Consider the following 21,209-nt stretch of genomic DNA (forward strand, 5'->3'; position numbering starts at 1 on the left):
TTTGGTAGCTCCATGATCCAAGTGCAAGCTCGATCCTCAAGCTCCACGCTCCAAGCTCCATTGCCACGAGTAAGATAAGAGAAGAGAAGAGAGGAGAAGATGGAGAGCTTCTCCACCACGGTCCCTCACCCTCACACACTCCCTCCCTCACACTCTCACACTCCCTCTCTCAAGCACAAGCTCAAGCAAGCAAGCAAGAAGAAGAAGAAGAAGAAGAAGAAGAAGAAGAAGAAGAAGAAGAAGAAGAGGAGAGCTACTTTTGGCCACATACAAAAATGAGCTTCTTGCCTTGCACTCTTTTACAAAAGTATTGTCTTGCGCTTTTTCTTGTGCACCTCTCTCCTTGATTTAGGACTTTTTGCACTTCTTGTGTTTCCAAATTTTTCTTGGTTCGTCTTCCGTTTCACTTTTGCCTTGGCCTTGTCTTCTGCTTTAGATTTTCTGGATTTTCCACCTTGTTTGTCTGAGAGTTAAGACTAGGGGAAGTCTCCTATGATGATTGGCTCATCATGAATAATCAACTATGGAAATAGTTGAGCTCCTTTAGGTGTACATACTCCACTTGTGTGTTTGTGTTTGCGTGTGTTTCTGTTTGTGTGCATGTTGTGTGTGTGTCAGAAAAATATGAAAAACTGATGCCAAAGAATATTATCATGCTGTTAATTTCAATGATGAACTCCAAGAAAAGTGTAGGATACCGTGGAATCAAAGGAAGCTTTGTAGAAGCCGACATTTAAGCTATGAAGACCAAGGTGTAAATTCAGGAATATCATGTGCAATGAGAAGAGCTCGTGGTGGCGTGGAAGATGTTCAGACCAGCATGGTAGCTGCCATTGGATCTGGGGCTATGTTCTCTATCATCGGTGGCTTCGATCATGCTAAGAAGCAGCAAGCAATGAGTGTGCTTCTGAAAAACATGTTCACACAGCAGGAGTTGGTGGAGGACCCGAATCTGCTCTCAGATTTGGAGGTAGACATAATTGAAGCGTGTAGCAAACTTGGTGCTATTGAGAAAATTCGTATCTATGACAATAACTCATAAGGACTAGTTCTGGTCAAATTTAAAGATAGACAAAGTGGCCTAAAGTGTATTCAGTTTATGAATGGTCGCCGGTTTGGTGGCAGACAAATTGAAGCACTTGCCGAAGGTCGAAAAAGAAGATGCACTGAAATTAGAGGGAAGGAGCTTTTCCTGGGGGGCGGATTGTTTTGAAAAGGAAATCAAGCAGCAGCTCTACCCTCTTCTGGCGATGGCAGAGCGAGCTTTCTGGCTTGTTCCAGCGATTTCTTGATAAGTCGGCCCGAATCCTCTGGCACAGTGGCTTGGATCCTTCGTGGCTGCATCCATCTACTGCTTGCGTGCTTATTTTTGGCAGGGCTTCTATGTCGTCACGTATGGGCTTGGGATCTACATTCTTAATCTGTTGATTGGTTTCCTGTCTCCACAAGTTGATCCGGAAAGTGAAGCCCTCCCTTCCAAAGACAGTGATGAGTTCAAGGCTTTTATCTCCCAGCTTCCAGAGTTCAAATTCTAGTATGCATTGACCAAAGCCTTCTGTGTGGCATTTGGCATGACATTTATATCTATATTCGACATCCCTGTTTTCTGGCCTATTTTGCTGGATAGTGTTGTTTTTCCTCACCATGAAGCGGCAGATACGCTACATGATCAAGTACAAATATGTACCTTTTAATGTTGGTAAACAGTGCTATGCAGGGAAGTCATTGCTTCATGAGCTCGTGAATGATTGAAAAGGAGGAGGAGTGTTGCATAAACGACGGTCTGAGCTGCTGCAAACAGAAGAAGATCAGCAAGATGCATAAAAACTGAAGATGAGAGACGCAAAGAGTAGAAACTTGACGAAGAAGGTGATGGGGTGCAATGGTGGTAGCTGAGGCGGAGCAGTTGGCCTCGGACTTCTACAAGGCCGACACTCAGGAGCCCCATGCCTCTCGCAGAAGAGAGATCCTGTCCAAATACCCTGAAATCAAGTCCCTCTTCGGTCCGGATGTCTGGGCCTTCCCTACGATAGTAGCAGTAGTGCTGGTACAGTTTTGGATAGCATTTTGTCTCAGAGATGCTCAGTGGACAACTCTCTTAATTGTTGCCTATTTCTTTGGAGCCTTCCTCAATCACAACCTTTTTCCGGCAATACATGAACTGTCATAATCTGGCCTTCTCTACACCGATATACAACCGGCTTCTTGGGAATTTTTGCAAACTTGCCTGTGGGGTGCCAATATTTGTGACATTTCAGAAGTATCAACTGGATCATCACAGGTATCAAGGGGTGGAAGGACTGGATATGGACATACCTAACTATTTGGAAGGAAGGCTTATTACAAACACATTCTTGAAAGCTTGTTGGGTCTTGTTTCAGCTCTTCTTCTATGCCCTTAGGCCATTATTTCTGAACCTCAAAAAACCTAGGATTATGGGAGTTCATCAATGTTGTGGTACAGGTGGCCCTTGATGTTGCTCTGATTTACACATGGGGTTGGAGACCATTTGTGTACCTTTTGTTGTCTACCTTCGTAGGTGGTGGCTTACATCCTAATTCTGGCCAATTTTCAGTGTGAATTGAGGAAAGTGATAGTTATCACAACATTCCGAGGTTGGTTAAGGCCCTAGAATAATGAGCCCTGAACAAATTATGTTTCAAAGGCGGTAAGCCTATAACTGCAACTTCTTATCAAGAGTAGTTGGCAGTTTCTTTGTTGTAATTCACTTGGCAAGCAATATAGTGAACTTTGGCATAAAAAATTGAGATCTTCTTGTTAGCCTCTTTCCTTGCAGTATCTTGAACCCTGTGTTCAGCAGCTCTTGCATGAACTCCATGACATTTCTGGTGAACCCGACGTGAAAGCGCTGCGTCAATTTTTGGCAAGATGGGAGACTCTCAAGAAGAGATGACAGACGAGAATGTCATGAAGCATCTGTTTCAGTCGTTTACATCCTATATGCAGCAGCAAGCACACGTCAAACGCGATAGTGATGCCATGGATGCCTTGAAGGCTGTCCAACAGGAGATGAAGTAGTTCAACGGCCAACAAGTTTCAACTTACCTGTATTTGTATGAAGAAAAGATGAAGTTTTTTGGGGTTTCTCAAGACGTTTGGAGGCGCTACTTCTTGCAGATTGTGGTTCGCGCGCTTGAGGTTCAAATTTCAGAAATTCAAGGAACACATGCTGGTTGGATAGAGTTTAAGAAGGCATTAAAAGATGAATATTTCCTAGAAGATACTGGTCTTATGAACCGCAGGAATTTCTTAGCATGGGTTTCTATGCCTAATAAGGGACTTTTAGTTACCGCCCTTCTGCGAGAGTTCGAGAGTCGCTATGAACAGTTGGACGGGACTGAGCAGCAAGCTTTAGAGATGCGGAAGGTGGAATTATTTTTACAAGCTGCTGATGCTGGTTTACAGGAAAAGTTGGATGATCTTTTGGAAGATCAAGCTACCGATTTAGGCTTAAAGACCAAGTGGAGACATGTCATTGATGCTGTGAATGCGCTTGTTAAGAAGCAGCGCAAGAGGGTACGATTGCATCGTAATACAGGATCTGCATCTGAAAAATCCTTGGAGACCTCTACTTCTACCCCTGCTGCAAGTTCTATGCCTAAGCCTGCTCCTCCTGTTGTAAATCCATCAGTTCTTGCTGCTCCACTACCCTTATCAGTACATGAACTAAGTCATAATCTGGCCTTCTCTACACGGATATACAACCGGCTTCTTGGAAATTTTTGCAAACTTGCATGTGGGGTGCCAATGTTTGTGACATTTCAGAAGTATCAACTGGATCATCATAGGTATCAAGGGGTGGAAGGACTGGATATGGACATACCTAACTATTTGGAAGGAAGGCTTATTACAAACACATTCTTGAAAGCTTGTTGGGTCTTGTTTCAGCTCTTCTTCTATGCCCTTAGGCCATTATTTTTGAACCTAAAAAAACCTAGGATTATGGGAGTTCAGCAATGCTGTGGTACAGTTGGCCCTTGATGTTGCTCTGATTTACACATGGGGTTGGAGACCATTTGTGTACCTTCTGCTGTCTACCTTCGTAGGTGGTGGCTTACATCCTAATTCTGGCCAATTTTCAGTGTGAATTGAGGAAAGTGACAGTTATCACAACATTTCGAGGTTGGTTAAGGCCTTAGAATAATGAGCCCTGAACAAATTATGTTTCAAAGGCGGTAAGCCTATAACTGTAACTTCTTATTAAGAGTAGTTGGCAGTTTCTTTGTTGTAATTCACTTGGCAAGCAATATAGTGAACTTTGGCATCAAAAATTGAGATCTTCTTGTTAGCCTCTTTCCTTGCAGCATCTTGAACCCTGTGTTCAACAGCTCTTGCATGAACTCCACGACATTTCTGGTGAACTCGACGTGAAAGCGCTACGTCAATTTCCAGCAAGATGGGAGACTTTGAAGAAGAGATGACAGAGGAGAATGTCATGAAGCATCTGTTTCAGTCGTTTACATCCTATACGCAGCAGCAAGCACACGTGAAACGCGATAGTGATGCCATGGATGCCTTGAAGGCTGTCCAACAGGAGATGAAGCAATTCAACGGCCAACAAGTTTCAACTTACCTGCATTTGTATGAAGAAAAGATGAAGTTTTTTGGGGTTTCTCAAGACGTTTGGAGGCGCTACTTCTTGCAGATTGTGGTTCACGCGCTTCAGGTCCAAATTTCAGAAATTCAAGGAACACATGCTGGTTGGATAGAGTTTAAGAAGACATTAAAAGATGAATATTTCCTAGAAGATACAGGTCTTATGAACCGCAGGAATTTCTTAGCATGGGTTTCTATGCCTAATAAGGGACTTTTAGGTACCGCCCTTCTGCGAGAGTTCGAGAGTCGCTATGATCAGTTGGACGGGACTGAGCAGCAAGCTTTAGAGATACAGAAGGTTGAATTATTTTTACAAGCTGCTCATGCTGGTTTACAGGAAAAGTTGGAAGATCTTTTGGAAGATCAAGCTACCGATTCAGGCTTAAAGACCGAGTGGAGACATGTCATTGATGCTGTGAATGCGCTTGTTAAGAAGCAGCGCAGGAGGGTACCATTGCATCGTAATACAGGATCTGCATCTGTAAAATCTTTGGAGACCTCTACTTCTACCCTTGCTGCAAGTTCTATGCCTAAGCCTACTCCTCCTATTGTAAATCCATCAGTTCCTGCTGCTCCACTGCCCTTATCAGTACATGAACTAAGTCATAATCTGGCCTTCTCTACACGGATATACAACCGGCTTCTTGGAAATTTTTGCAAACTTGCATGTGGGGTGCCAATGTTTGTGACATTTCAGAAGTATCAACTGGATCATCACAGGTATCAAGGGGTGGAAGGACTGGATATGGACATACCTAACTATTTGGAAGGCTGGCTTATTACAAACACATTCTTGAAAGCTTGTTGGGTCTTGTTTCAGCTCTTCTTCTATGCCCTTAGGCCATTATTTCTGAACCTCAAAAAACCCAGTATTATGGGAGTTCAGCAGTGCTGTGGTACAGGTGGCCCTTGATGTTGCTCTGATTTACACATGGGGTTGGAGACCATTTGTGTACCTTCTGCTGTCTACCTTCGTAGGTGGTGGCTTACATCCTAATTCTGGTCAATTTTCAGTGTGAATTGAGGAAAGTGACAGTTATCACAACATTCCGAGGTTGGTTAAGGCCCTAGAATAATGAGCCCTGAACAAATTATGTTTCAAAGGCGGTAAGCCTATAACTGCAACTTCTTATCAAGAGTAGTTGGCAGTTTCTTTGTTGTAATTCACTTGGCAAGCAATATAGTGAACTTTGGCATCAAAAATTGAGATCTTCTTGTTAGCCTCTTTCCTTGCAGCATCTTGAACCTTGTGTTCAACAGCTCTTGCATGAACTCCACGACATTTCTGGTGAACCCGACGTGAAAGCGCTGCGTCAATTTCCATCAAGATGGGAGACTTTGAAGAAGAGATGACAGAGGAGAATGTCATGAAGCATCTGTTTCAGTCGTTTACATCCTATATGCAGCAGCAAGCACACGTGAAACGCGATAGTGATGCCATGGATGCCTTGAAGGTTGTCCAACAGGAGATGAAGTAGTTCAACGGCCAACAAGTTTCAACTCACCTGCATTTGTATGAAGAGAAGATGAAGTTTTTTGGGGTTTCTCAAGACGTTTCGAGCCGCTACTTCTTGCAGATTGTGGTTTGCGCGCTTGAGGTCCAAATTTCAGAAATTCAAGGAACACATGCTGGTTGGATAGAGTTTAAGAAGGCATTAAAAGATGAATATTTCCTAGAAGATACTGGTCTTATGAACCACAGGGATTTCTTAGCATGGGTTTCTATGCCTAATAAGGGACTTTCAGTTACCGCCCTTCTACGAGAGTTCGAGAGTCGCTATGATCAGTTGGACGGGACTGAGCAGCAAGCTTTAGAGATGCAGAAGGTGGAATTATTTTTACAAGCTGCTGATGCTGGTTTACAGGAAAAGTTGGATGATCTTTTGGAAGATCAAGCTACTGATTCAGGCTTAAAGACCGAGTGGAGACATGTCATTGATGCTGTGAATGCGCTTGTTAAGAAGCAGCGAAGGAGGATACGATTGCATCGTAATACAGGATCTGCATCTGAAAAATCCTTGGAGACCTCTACTTCTACCCCTGCTGCAAGTTCTATGCCTAAGCCTACTCCTCCTGTTGTAAATCCATTAGTTCCTGCTGCTCCACTGCCCTTATCAGTACATGAACTAAGTCATAATCTGGCCTTCTCTACACCGATATACAACCGGCTTCTTGGAAATTTTTGCAAACTTGCATGTGGGGTGCCAATGTTTGTGACATTTCAGAAGTATCAACTGGATCATCACAGGTATCAAGGGGTGGAAGGACTGGATATGGACATACCTAACTATTTGGAAGGAAGGCTTATTACAAACACATTCTTGAAAGCTTGTTGGGTCTTATTTTAGCTCTTCTTCTATGTCCTTAGGCCATTATTTCTGAACCTAAAAAAACCCAGGATTATGGGAGTTCAGCAGTGCTGTGGTATAGGTGGCCCTTGATGTTGCTCTGATTTACACATGGGGTTGGAGACCATTTGTGTACCTTTTGCTGTCTACCTTCGTAGGTGGTGGCTTACATCCTAATTCTGGCCAATTTTTAGTGTGAATTGAGGAAAGTGACAGTTATCACAACATTCCAAGGCTGGTTAAGGCCCTAGAATAATGAGCCCTGAACAAATTATGTTTCAAAGGCGGTAAGCCTATAACTGCAACTTCTTATCAAGAGTAGTTGGCAGTTTCTTTGTTGTAATTCACTTGGCAAGAAATATAGTGAACTTTGGCATCAAAAATTGAGATCTTCTTGTTAGCCTCTTTCCTTGCAGCATCTTGAACATTGTGTTCAGCAGCTCTTGCATGAACTCCACGACATTTCTGGTGAACCCGACGTGAAAGCGCTGCGTCAATTTCCAGCAAGATGGGAGACTTTGAAGAAGAGATGACAGAGGAGAATGTCATGAAGCATCTGTTTCAGTCATTTACATCCTATGTGCAGCAGCAAGCACACGTGAAACGCGATAGTGATGCCATGGATGCCTTGAAGGCTGTCCAATAGGAGATGAAGTAGTTCAACGGCCAACAAGTTTCAACTTACCAGCATTTGTATGAAGAAAAGATGAAGTTTTTTGGGGTTTCTCAAGACGTTTGGAGGCGCTACTTCTTGCAGATTGTGGTTCGCGCGCTTGAGGTCCAAATTTCAGAAATTCAAGGAACACATGCTGGTTGGATAGAGTTTAAGAAGGCATTAAAAGATGAATATTTCCTAGAAGATACAGGTCTTATGAACCGCAGGAATTTCTTAGCATGGGTTTCTATGCCTAATAAGGGACTTTCAGTTACCGCCCTTCTGCGAGAGTTCGAGAGTCGCTATGAACAGTTGGACGGGACTGAGCAGCAAGCTTTAGAGATGCAGAAGGTGGAATTATTTTTACAAGTTGCTGATGCTGGTTTACAGGAAAAGTTGGATGATCTTTTGGAAGATCAAGCTACCGACTCAGGCTTAAAGACCAAGTGGAGACATGTCATTGATGCTGTGAATGCGCTTGTTAAGAAGCAGCGAAGGAGGGTACCATTGCATCGTAATACAGGATCTGCATCTGAAAAATCCTTGGAGACCTCTACTTCTACCCCTGCTGCAAGTTCTATGCCTAAGCCTACTGCTCCTGTTGTAAATCCATCAGTTCCTCCTGCTCCACTGCCCTTATAAGTACATGAACTAAGTCATAATCTGGCCTTCTCTACACCGATATACAACTGGCTTCTTGGAAATTTTTGCAAACTTGCATGTGGGGTGCCAATGTTTGTGACATTTCAGAAGTATCAACTGGATCATCACAGGTATCAAGGGGTGGAAGGACTGGATATGGACATACCTAACTATTTGGAAGGAAGGCTTATTACAAACACATTCTTGAAAGCTTGTTGGGTTTTGTTTCAGCTCTTCTTCTATGCCCTTAGGCCATTATTTCTGAACCTCAAAAAACCCAGGATTATGGGAGTTTAGCAATGCTGTGGTACAGGTGGCCCTTGATGTTGCTCTGATTTACACATGGGGTTGGAGACCATTTGTGTACCTTCTGCTGTCTACCTTCGTAGGTGGTGGCTTACATCCTAATTCTGGCCAATTTTCAGTGTGAATTGAGGAAAGTGACAGTTATCACAACATTCCGAGGTTGGTTAAGGCCCTAGAATAATGAGCCCTGAACAAATTATGTTTCAAAGGCGGTAAGCCTATAACTGCAACTTCTTATCAAGAGTAGTTGGCAGTTTCTTTGTTGTAATTCACTTGGCAAGCAATATAGTGAACTTTGGCATAAAAAATTGAGATCTTCTTGTTAGCTTCTTTCCTTGCAGCATCTTGAACCCTGTGTTCAGCAGCTCTTGCATGAACTCCACGACATTTCTGGTGAACCCGACGTGAAAGCGCTGCGTCAATTTCCAGCAAGATGGGAGACTCTCAAGAAGAGATGACAGAGGAGAATGTCATGAAGCATCTATTTCAGTCGTTTACATCCTATGTGCAGCAGCAAGCACACGTGAAACGCGATAGTGATGCCATGGATGCCTTGAAGGCTGTCCAATAGGAGATGAAGTAGTTCAACGGCCAACAAGTTTCAACTTACCTGCATTTGTATGAAGAAAAGATGAAGTTTTTTGGGGTTTCTCAAGACGTTTGGAGCCGCTACTTCTTGCAGATTGTGGTTCGCGTGCTTGAGGTCCAAATTTCAGAAATTCAAGGAACACATGCTGGTTGGATAGAGTTTAAGAAGGCATTAAAAGATGAATATTTCCTAGAAGATACAGGTCTTATGAACCGCATGAATTTCTTAGCATGGGTTTCTATGCCTAATAAGGGACTTTCAGTTACCGCCCTTCTGCGAGAGTTCGAGAGTCGCTATGATCAGTTGGACGGGACTGAGCAGCAAGCTTTAGAGATACAGAAGGTGGAATTATTTTTACAAGCTGCTGATGTTGGTTTACAGGAAAAGTTGGATGATCTTTTGGAAGATCAAGCTACCGATTCAGGCTTAAAGACCGAGTGGAGACATGTCATTGATGCTGTGAATGCGCTTGTTAAGAAGCAGCGCAGGAGGGTACCATTGCATCGTAATACAGGATCTGCATCTGAAAAATCCTTGGAGACCTCTACTTCTACCCCTGTTGCAAGTTCTATGCCGAAGCCTACTCCTCCTGTTGTAAATCCATCAGTTTCTGCTACTCCACTGCCCTTATCAGTACATGAACTAAGTCATAATCTGGCCTTCTCTACACGGATATACAATCGGCTTCTTGGAAATTTTTTGCAAACTTGCATGTGGGGTGCCAATGTTTGTGATATTTCATAAGTATCAACTGGATCATCATAGGTATCAAGGGGTGGAAAGACTGGATATGGACATACCTAACTATTTGGAAGGAAGGCTTATTACAAACACATTCTTGAAAGCTTGTTGGGTCTTGTTTCATCTCTTCTTCTATGCCCTTAGGCCATTATTTCTGAACCTCAAAAAACCCCGGATTATGGGAGGTCAGCAGTGCTGTGGTACAGGTGGCCCTTGATGTTGCTCTGATTTACACATGGGGTTGGAGACCATTTGTGTACCTTCTGCTGTCTACCTTCGTAGGTGGTGGCTTACATCCTAATTCTGGCCAATTTTTAGTGTGAATTGAGGAAAGTGACAGTTATCACAACATTCCGAGGTTGGTTAAGGCCCTAGAATAATGAGCCCTGAACAAATTATGTTTCATAGGCGGTAAGCCTATAACTGCAACTTCTTATCAAGAGTAGTTGGCAGTTTCTTTGTTGTAATTCACTTGGCAAGCAATATAGTGAACTTTGGCATCAAAAATTGAGATCTTCTTGTTAGCCTCTTTCCTTGCAGCATCTTGAACCCTGTGTTCAGCAGCTCTTGCATGAACTCAACGACAACGTATAACACAACAAATATTATATGAAATACCTGCAAGTAGCAAGATGATACAATGATAAAAGAATACATATAAATTTGAAAGAGAATGATGAGATCCCCAATCAGATATCTCATCCTCACATAATTCCTCCTCATCCCAATAATAACTAGCTATCTCTCCTCCCTAGAACCATAGTCTCTCCACAAGCCACAAAATCCTATGGCATACCACATACTCTCTCTACCTTGGTCATCAAACAACTAGTGTAACCATGCTAGAAAAACATAAACACAAATAGAATACTAGATGAAATAGATAGAATATTCGAATACTAATTGAATCCAAACCTAGATAATATAAACATCTAAAGCATAATACTTACAAAGTCTGCCACAAAGGATGTCCAACGACTAGTCCCAAGATGTGATGACAAACCTATTGCAACATGCATGCGTCCTGCTCCTTTTATTGCTTCCACTTGTCATGATTTTCCTTTATCTTGTTCTTAATCTTCTTCCATAACTGCTGATCAAGCCACCTAGGCTTTCCTAACCCTTTGTTGTAGGAATTGCATGCCTCCAAACAAAGACGCGGGCTAGGTGTCTGCTTGGAAACTAGTTAGGAGGGTAGATGACTTTGGAAGGTCATCGTGGAGAACATGGATGACATAATCTTTGTGGGGGTCATGGTCTCTCCATTTCTTTCGATGCTATGGTGATAACCTACACATTAAGCTCATGAAACCTAGTAATGAGTCTCTTCCCTTCATCATTCATGACCAACAACCCTATGAAATTTGTGACCAAGTATGACATGCCTGGAGGAGTCCTAGGGTTCCTAAGCCTACAAGGTGTGATAATCTCAGAGCGAGAGGGGTGATCACTACTAATTAGGCTCTATCTCGAAGTGAGAAGGGTGATTCCCAAATCAAGGTTGCCTTGGCTTGACATACTGGAGATGAGGAACCTTTTATCAAGATCAAAATGTGCACAAATGGTTGGTTTCCATATTTCATCTATTCAAATAGAGGAAACACATATATTTGGTCTATTGGAAGAGATAAGATTCTCTAATAGAAATGCATTTTTCTCCTCTCTTGCACTCTTTATTCCAATCTAAAAAAAACAAAGGTCACTCAAATAAATTCAAATGACTCAAAAATATTATGTACATTAATAAGGCATCATGCTTCTTTGAATTAGATAGTTTCTAATGCCATTTACATGGATAGCTCTTGATTGTTGCTGCACTTTGGTGCTCTCCACCTACCTCTCCTTTCTTAAATTTTTTGAAATTGAACAAGCAAAGAAGTTTCAAAGTTTTTAAAATGTACCCAAGATGTAACCCTTTTGACATTTACTTCGTTCTTAATTTTCTCTTATTGTACATTGACTTAGGTCAACTTCCAACCCTCTCCAATTATGTCAAATAGGAAGCTTATGGTGCATGTTTGGATCACAAACATTATTCTAGTTATCTTAATATTATTTGCATTTAGATATACTTTTATAAAATTTTTGAAAGATATAGGCCATTTATCATAGATTTTATATGAATCAAAGATTATCTTCATGTTTTTTAAAATGTTAGTTCTTATATTTGAACCAATAAATTTGATTGTTTACGTGCATCACTTCATTGCTAGCTAACAAAGTTGAAAATTGTAAGGATATGAATTTGGTGGTCCCCATAGGAAAATTATAGAAGAACATCTCAATGTAGACTCTACTTTCCCCCTTATACATTTCCTCTCTTCATATCTACATGAGGTACAAAAAAGATTCCAAAGTGCTCTCTACTAGCTCCCATGAATACATGGTGGAAAGAATGTGTGGTAAGCATAAATAACCACTTAGTGATAGGAAATTTACAAATTCAAGGAAGGTATTGATGTTGCACCAAGTTGAGCTCTTGCTTTGAAATATATGCTCAACTTTCAACAATGGTTTGCCATCAAAATAAATAAATTGAAGTTATCCGATCATTTCTCATTATGGAAATATTTGCCCATTTTTGTCAAAAATCCCCATTTTCATGGACATAGCACTACACAAGGAAACATGCTTATTTTTAGTGATTGTCATAACCCTCATTAGTTTCGTGATTAAACAACGTGTATGACTTTGCAAATGATGACAGCTATCTCCTATTATCCTAATTTTTAAGAGCCATAACCTCATTGTAGTCCTCTAAAGAGATTCTTGAGTATGGCTTTGGATCTCTCATGTGGTGGGAGAGCTAGAGAGGTTGCAAAAGAAAGAGAATTTGAGAGGCAAATGATACGATTAGGGGATTGCAAGGCAAGAGTGCAATAAACAAAGGTGACTACAAAAGAAAGAGAGTAAAAAACAAGGGGATTGCAAAGGAGAGAGGTAAAGCGAATTTCAAAGTCTACAAAAAGGAGAGAGTTTGGATTTTGAATTTTTCATTTGTCCTACTTTGGGGTATATTAGTCACCATCAAGGTAAAACTCAAATGATGATTTTTTTCAAAAAAAAGAAGCCTACAAGTAAAAGCAACCTATCGAGTTTATAAGGTCAAAATTTTTCAATGGCATTGCTTGGAAGAGGGAGAAGCTTATTTTCCTCTCTTTATGAGGGAGCCTACTTTGCTAATTCATTGAATATTGGGGTGAGTAGTCATCTTGTTGGGATATGCCAACACACACAGGCATTGTCCTCTCTTCCTATTTAGGAATGGACATTGACTTTGATGTGATGGTGGTTTGGGAATGTCAACTTTATGGACATGGTTTTCCCATCATCACAATAACCAACATAATCTACAAACTACAAATGTCTGTGCAAGTTATGTATCTAGGCTCTCGCAAGTTGTTAGGTTTGAATGATTTATTGTGAACAAAGAAATGAAGTTGGTAGACTTTGTGCCCTGTAGCACCCATGCACGTTATATGTGTGGGGGCATGGCACCAAGTGGTAGGTCATGCACATTTGCACTCTCATGGTCTCTTGTGGTGTTGACATGGATTTTCATCTTACAATTTACTCTAAGTTGAATAGAAGCAACAAAGGGGAGATTTATTTATGTAGATGAAATGATACAAGAGTGCACATTCTACAAGCTATGAGCGTGGCATTGTTCCGAGGAAAGAATGTAGAACAAGGTTGAGTTTACATTATGGTAGGGTTTACAATCTCGTAGAGTAACCCAAAGGGCTAGAAGAAATATTTGAGGATAACTTGATGGCATGTTGCAAAGCTCTTTGCTTGGCCACCTCCTCCTCTCTCCATTGCCAAATATATATTTTCAAATAGCTTGCAATATTTTGTTGGGAGGCTTTACTTCTCTTAGATTATGGTTGATTCTCTTCCATAGGTTCCTTGCTTTTCCCTACTAGAGGGCTCCTGCTATTGATGAGCCATTCTAATGACCTTTTCAAAAAGCTTGCAAATATCTTGTTGTTGGGAGGCTTTATTTCCCCTAGATGATGGTTGATTCTCTTCCATAAGTTCCTTGCATTTTTCCACACATTTTCCCACTAGGGGGCTCTTACTATTGATGAGCCATCCGAATGATCACCCCTCTTAGGAGTGAATTCCCTATTTGACAAACTAGTAGAAGAGTTGTGTATTGTGCATGCCTTTGACCCAAAATATCAAATACAATCATAGTCACAAAATGAAGAAGTGATCATGCAATCAAGAATTAGGAGGACAAGAAGGTAAAGGTGCATTTCATTAGCAAGTGTCATTCACTAACACAATGGGAAATTTTATAAGTCTCCCATTGCAATCAATTATTAGTAGGATAAGAAGGTAAAGATGCATTTCATTAGAGAGTGCAACTCACTAACACAATGGGCAGGTTTACAAATTCATGGGGTCTTCGAATATGTAGATCATGTATGAACTCCAATATGTTGATAGTTTCGAGCAAAATTGGCAACCTTTGAATTTGTTATAAAACTAAGCCTTTGATGCTCATGACACTCAAATTTGCATGTGTATCACTAGGCATTGCTACCGAAGCCTCAGATAGCATCTACAAGTACTCTTGCTCCAACAAAACACCACAAAAGATGTGGCAAAGAGTACTAAAGTATTGGTGAGAGTAGTGAGGAAATCCAACAAAAGGTGCATAGGATTCAATGTAGTGAGTTCCACTCATGAGCCTTTGCCTCTATTAGTTGGTACCTTTGTAAGGGAGGGGAGAGAACGACCATTGGGCATGATCATGCTATTCAAGGGCATGAGGACCTCAGGAGAGCATTGACACTTATCACTGCTTTTGGTGCTCTCTCTCTATCTCTCAGTCTCTTTGTCTCTTGGTCTCTCATTTTTTTGCTTGTTCCCTCTCTCTCTTCTAGTTAATCATTGCCACATGGTTGTTCTGCTAGGGGAAAGGGGCCAATAAAGTGATGCCTCCCCAAAAGGAAAACACACCCCATCCCATTTGAGTAATTATTTTACAAAAAAGATGCAACTTTATTAGCTACTTAACATTATGATATAAATTTTTCTATCTCACAGATGAGCTTAACATGAGTTAAACAATTGAGCCATGTAACTTTTTTTAAAAAATATTTTGGATTTTGTAAAACCTTAAAGCAATGCAACCTTGAGTGTCACTCTATTGGCCCCTTATTGTCACTCTTTTTTGAACCCTTCATTTATAACTAGGGATACTTGGTAAGAATATGAAAATGCCCCAACGTTTTGTTTGAGCTCCATATAATATAAATAGTTCGTCTATTAAAAAAGATTTATGGAACTCACTTGAGAAAAAAAACTATAAAGGAAGATTGTTAGATGACACTGTATTGGCCCCTTTACCCTATAGACGAGGCAAGTTTGAGGACGACTAGGGTGAACCTTGGAAAGTGTTGTGTTGAAGTCCACGGTCCGCGGCAAAGATGTGTAGATATCTCAATTCTGAAGATTTTTTGCAAGTAAGAATTTACTTACATGTGGAACGGCCCTTAGACTGGCAAGTCATGTGGTGGCTATTATTAATATTAATACAAAATGTAAATAGCATTAATTAATAGTGATATAAATATTATTATGATGATGTTATAAGCCGCTTAAGCTTGCCCTGTTTTCCCCATCTCTGTTTGGCAAACTAATGTTACCTGCAATAACCTCTTAGCGATGGTCGGATTGAAGAAGTACAAGAGAAGATACAAGATCGTGAATGCCATGATGATACTGCTACCAGCCAACTTCCAACACACCTACATTGGCAAGGGAAATCATGCGCTTTTCAGTGTTGCAGTGCAAGGGGGATGCTTATCGGCCCTATGGCTCCACAAGAACCTGCAGAGAGAACTGTCAAAAGGGGCAAATAAGTTCATGTATGCAGTGCATGGCTATGGCTATGGCGACAGTCGGTATGGCTTCTGTTATCAAATTCTTGGCCCCTTGAATAATCACTGGTTCCGGGTGTTTGTGATCTATTTATGGACGTAGGATTGCTCAAATCCATGGCGGCCTTCAAGTCAGCAAGTCAGCAGTAAGGCCACATTCCCTGCTGAATCATGCCTCTTAAAATTTTGTCATTTGCTCAGTGTATCAAAGATCTCTGTACAAAACCGGCCTTTCCTAGTAAATTATATTAAGTTTGGGGCCCTCTGTACGTTGAAAAATCATAGATTAACATGAAAGAACAAGGATAACTTGTATCTCCTCAGAGCTCCTCTTTGGTGGTTTTTAGTTCTTTTGAAAGCTATCACGTTAAGGATTGCCTTGTCATGTGTCACCTCATTCCTCTTCACCAGCTTTATATTCTCTCACATCTAAGTTGTTCTCCTGGATTGATGAACAGAATATAAAGATGGTGAAAAAGGAAAAGTTGACACATGACAAGGCAATCCTTAACGTAGTGGCCTCACTTAAGACATGTGCCAATCAGAAGGATCTTCACAAAGGCACTATGTTGCATGCTGTTATTCTGCAAAACGGGTTGCTTGGAAAGAATCCTCATGTAGTGAACACTTTAGTCAGTATGTATGCAAAATGTGGTGCACTTGCAAAGGCACAGCAACTGCTTGATGAGCTTCCAGTTCGGGATGTGGTAACATGGTCTGCACTAATTGCTGGTTATGCCCAACACGGACATCCTGAGGAAGCATTGAACTGCTTTGAACGAATGCAACATGAGGGTATTTTTCCGAATGCAGTCACCTTTATCAGCATCCTGAAAGCATGTGCTGTAATGGGTGCAGCTATCAATGGGAAACGTATCCATGTTAGAGTAAAGTTACTAGGTACAAATGTTGTGCTTGCTACTGCTTTGGTGGATATGTATGCAAAATGTGGTGCACTTCCAAAAGCGCAAGAGCTGTTTGATGAGCTTCCAAGTCGGAACATTGTGACTTGGTCTGCACTGATTGCTGGATATGCCCAACATGGGCATGGTCAGGAAGCACTCAACTGTTTTGAAAGAATGACAAATGAGGGCTTTTATCCAGATGCAGTTACCTTCATTTGCATTTTGAAAGCTTGTGCCGCCATGGGGGCAATTACAGAAGGCAAGAAAATTCATGATCAGATTGTTAGACAGGGGCTTTTAGGAACAAATATTGTGCTTACCACTTCTCTGATGGATATGTACGCAAACTGTAGTGAGCTGTCTAAAGCACAACAAGTTCTTGATGAGCTTCCTATCCGTGATGTAGTTTCTTGGAATGCACTAATCACTGGATATGCCCAACATGGGCATGGTGAGGAAGCACTTCACTGCTTTCAACGGATGCAACTTGAGGGCCTTTGTCCAGATTCAGTCACCTTTGTTAACATCTTGAAAGCCTGTGCCATTCTGGGAGCAGTTACCAAAGGGAAGCAAATCCATGGTCAGATTGTCAGCCAGGGGCTGCTGGCAACAAATATATTACTTTGCAATGCTTTGGTTGATATGTATGCCAAATGTGGTGCACTTCCAAAAGCGCAAGATGTTCTTGAAGAACTTCCAGCTCGCGATGTAGTGACGTGGTCTGCACTAATATCTGGATATGCCCAACATGGGCATTGTGAGGAAGCACTCCACTGCTTTCAACAGATGCAAGTCGAGGGTCTTTGTCCAGATGCCGTTACCTTTATTTGCATCTTGAGAGCCTGTGCCATTGTGGAGGCAGCTAACAAAGGCAAGCAAATTCATGATCAGATTGTCAGACAGGGATTGCTGGGAACAAATATTGCACTTGGCAATGCTTTGGTGGATATGTATGCAAAATGCGGTGCACTTTCAAAAGCACAGCAAGTGCTTGAAGTGCTTCCAGTTCGGGATGTTGTAACCTGGTCTGCACTTATCTCTGGATATGCCCAACACGGCTACGGCAAAGAAGCACTGGACTGCTTTGAACGGATGCAACAGGAGGGCCTTTGTCCAGATGCAATCACCTTTGCTTGCATCTTGAAGGTTTGCGCTATCATAGGAGCAGCTACCAAAGGCAAACAAGTTCATGATCAGATTGTCAGACAGGGGTTGCTGGGAACAAACATCATGGTTGCCACTGCTTTGGTGGATATGTATGCGAAATGTGGTTCGCTTCCTAAAGCACAGCAAGTGCTTGATGAGCTTCCAGTTCGGAATGTAGTGACTTGGTCTGCATTAATTGCTGGATATGCCCATGCTGGGCACAGTGAGGAAGCACTCAACTGCTTTGAACGAATGCAGCATGAGGGGCTTTGTCCCAATGCAGTGACCTATTTTTGTGTGCTTAGTGCTTGCAACCACTCAGGTCTGCTGGATGAGGCCCAGAAACATTTTGAGAATATGAGCATAGATTATCGTGTCACACCAGATTCAGAACACTACAGTTGCATGGTTGACCTTTTTGGACGTTTAGGACACTGTGACAAGGCAATAGGAGTGATTAAGAAGCTGCAGTACCCTCTTAGTCTTCCGGTGTGGGCTGCATTATTGGCGGCTTGTCGAAAATGGGGAAATGTGAAGCTTGGGAGGTTGGCCTTTGAACATGCTATACATGGCTGAGGTTGCAACTCATGTTGGCATGAGTAATATAAGTGCAGTCGTTGACATGCAGAAGTATGCAGAAGCTGAAGTGTGGAGCTAAAGGAATGATGTGGTAGGAAAATGGTCAATCACTTTGTATTGGGGCTTAAAGCATGGACAGGCAAGTATGTCTGTACAGTAGCTATCTGTACAGAGCTACTATATATTGGTCATAAAAGGTCTCTGGAAGGATACTCCACAAAGAGGATGTGCATTTTGGGCACAGCTAGAAGCTGATCACTGCCTGTGCTTTCCTATACCAATTTCAGAGAAGTATGGTTAATCAGCAGATCTTTACTATCAAAAGTACATGCCATGTGTTCGGATCCAGCAAATCTGGTGTGTAAAAGGAATGTTAAATGCTATTTGAAACCCGCCTTAGAGCCCCATCTTACCAGCATGAATAAGGGCATACAAACATGGGTGAAGGTTTTGACAAGCACTGTGAACTTAGTAGTCTCACCTACTAATGAATTTATGAACTACAGCCAGAATTTGGCAAGAGACCAGTTGATGTTGAGCATCTAGTCCACACATTTGATTGGTAGAGAGAATGTTAGCACCACTAAAGTTTTGGAAAGATTGGGTATTCTCAAGGTATTTGTGGGGCATGTGTAACCCTTCTATATATTTTGCAACTCCTCATACCCCTGTGGCACGAATTGGGTATTTCCAAGGTATTTGTGGGGCATGTGTATAACACCTATATTTTTTGCTACTTCTCACATCCCTGGTGTAGTAGTGGGGGTAGGAGCATCCAAGTCCACCTGCAAATCCTTGATATGGAGAGGCTCTTAAAGGGCAGTGAAAACTAAACTGTCACACCCAAATTTCAATACAATTCCAAATCCAAAGGACACACGGAACTATAATGTTCCTGCTTGGAGACACAAACATCAGTCCTAGAGACTATAAAGTTTGCTCTGGCTCCACTCTCTAGCTGCTCATTGCCTGCTGACATCGACAACAGAACACACATCCATGGCAGAGTCACATGCCAGGGGAAGAATATTCTCTACCATAGTTGTAGTAAGCTGAGGTGGTAAGTGAATATTTTCTGCTCTGGTTAAACTGCAAGCTGTCCCGGAAACCATGAAAATTCTCAATGTTAGCTTCAGTGCACAGTTAAGACTGAAGTAATTGGTCGGAACATGGAGAGAATTGGTAATGTGGTGGGTTGCACAATCTGATTGCATTTGGCTGCATTGAAAAAAAGCAGAAATGTTGATGTGGCACTTGGGCAGACATGGCCATCTGGGGGCTGGAAACTGACAAGAAAAGGACACAAATTGTCAAAGCTTCTATATCTTCCTCGGACTCTAATAGAGCTCACAACTAGGAGATGAAAATTTGACATACACAAATAAGGCAAGCTAACACCCCCTCTTAGATCCTAGGAGAGTTTGAAGACCCAACAATCACATATGATGAAGCATAGAACCCTTGGGCAAAGGCTGCCATATTGTCCGCCACAGAACAATAGACAACCACTAACTCAAAATCCATGATCCTCTCACAAAAATAATGATAGTAAACCTCTATGTACTTCGTGTGAGCATGAAACAAAGGGCACAATACTCAACGTGTAGAAAGTGTCATCATGGGCTACTTCTTACTACTCCACGAGATAGCGTTTGATCCAAGGAAGAAAGCATAATCTCTAGAGTCCAATCACCTATCCAATCGAAGTCACTCTATCTAGAAAGTGTGGCCCTCTCACCTTGTAGGATCAGATGCCTTGTAAATAGTGGAGAATGTGCACAGGGACTCTCCAGTGAGCCCAAGAAGGAGACTTCATAAGAACAGGCAACAATGCTACCACATAAAAATATGAGGCCAAGTAGTGTGAATAAGCTAGATTGATGAGTCAACAAGGCACATGTATCTGATAGCATTTGGAAGGGGATCTCCGATTGCTAGTAACTTGGACTTTGGGTCCGTGGGGCAAGAAATAGGTTGCTACTCTACCATGCCAAACTCAAAAGTAACTCGAAGATGTACCTATATTGGGATATGAAGATTCCCTATGTCATCTAATAAATCTCCAAACCAAGGAAAAAGAGGATCCCAAGATGTGTCATGTCAAACATTGTTGCAATATCTCTGGAGTCCGATCAACCTCCTATGAATAACTTCTTGTGATAATAAGGTTATCAACATACAAAATGACCCAAGGCACATCTATCACCCTCAACCTTGTAAACAAAGGTTGGATTCACGATCTAATTGGTGGAAGCCACTTTGTAAGAAGAATTGATCAATCCTCAGGTATCAAGCTTGAGGAGCTTCCTTCACACCATAGAGGGCCTTCCACAACCTTTAAACATGGTACTTCTTCCCCTCCGCAAGAAACTAAGAGGTTGTGAGACATAAATCTCCTCCAAGTTGTCGTTTAGAAAGACATATTTCATGTCTATTTGATAAATTGGCCAATGGTGATGAGCTTCAAGATCCAAGATAGCTTGAATAGTGGACATCGGAAATGTAGGTGCAAAGGTCTCAAATCCAATCCTCGCATTGAGAAAATCCCTTGGTAACAAGCCTAGTGTGGGAGCTTTCGCTCAACGGCCAAGACCCACGGACCGCTTATTGTTCAAGCGTTCCAAGCCGAGCACTAATGGCTACCTCTCACATAGCTGACGCACCATCCATATCCACGGGTGTAGTAAGCTTACCTCCATGCCATTCGAGTTATCTCTTCTCTCGCGCATTCCGGTAGCTCCACGATCCAAGTGCAAGCTTCAAGCAAGCTCGATCCTCCCGCTCCAA

General features: G+C 41.8%; 1 protein-coding gene and 2 pseudogenes across 2 annotated transcripts; all 3 read left to right on the forward strand.

Moving 5' to 3' along the window:
• Positions 1-778: 778 nt before the first annotated feature.
• On the forward strand, positions 779-1,752 carry LOC148042142 (protein RER1A pseudogene; annotated as a pseudogene).
• A 116-nt stretch (positions 1,753-1,868) lies between these two features.
• On the forward strand, positions 1,869-2,729 carry LOC148042143 (sphingolipid delta(4)-desaturase DES1-like pseudogene; annotated as a pseudogene).
• A 12,800-nt stretch (positions 2,730-15,529) lies between these two features.
• LOC148042144 (pentatricopeptide repeat-containing protein At4g13650-like) lies at positions 15,530-20,891 on the forward strand. Of its 2 annotated transcripts, none has more exons than XM_087685649.1 (2): positions 15,530-16,150; positions 16,293-20,891. In XM_087685649.1, exon 2 carries the CDS (start codon positions 16,359-16,361, stop codon positions 18,417-18,419), a length of 2,061 nt encoding a protein of 686 aa, XP_087541775.1. In that variant the 5' UTR covers positions 15,530-16,150; positions 16,293-16,358; the 3' UTR covers positions 18,420-20,891. The 2 variants fall into 2 exon arrangements, with proteins under 2 accessions (XP_087541775.1, XP_087541772.1); XM_087685646.1 differs by having other exon boundaries at positions 15,530-15,938; positions 16,251-20,890.
• The last annotated feature ends 318 nt before the right edge of the window (positions 20,892-21,209 follow it).

This window comes from Lygodium microphyllum, chromosome 1 (assembly GCF_053477565.2).
Source record: "Lygodium microphyllum isolate KBCC chromosome 1, Lygodium_microphyllum_v1.1.10, whole genome shotgun sequence".
In the NCBI taxonomy this organism is placed as follows: Eukaryota; Viridiplantae; Streptophyta; class Polypodiopsida; order Schizaeales; family Lygodiaceae; genus Lygodium; species Lygodium microphyllum.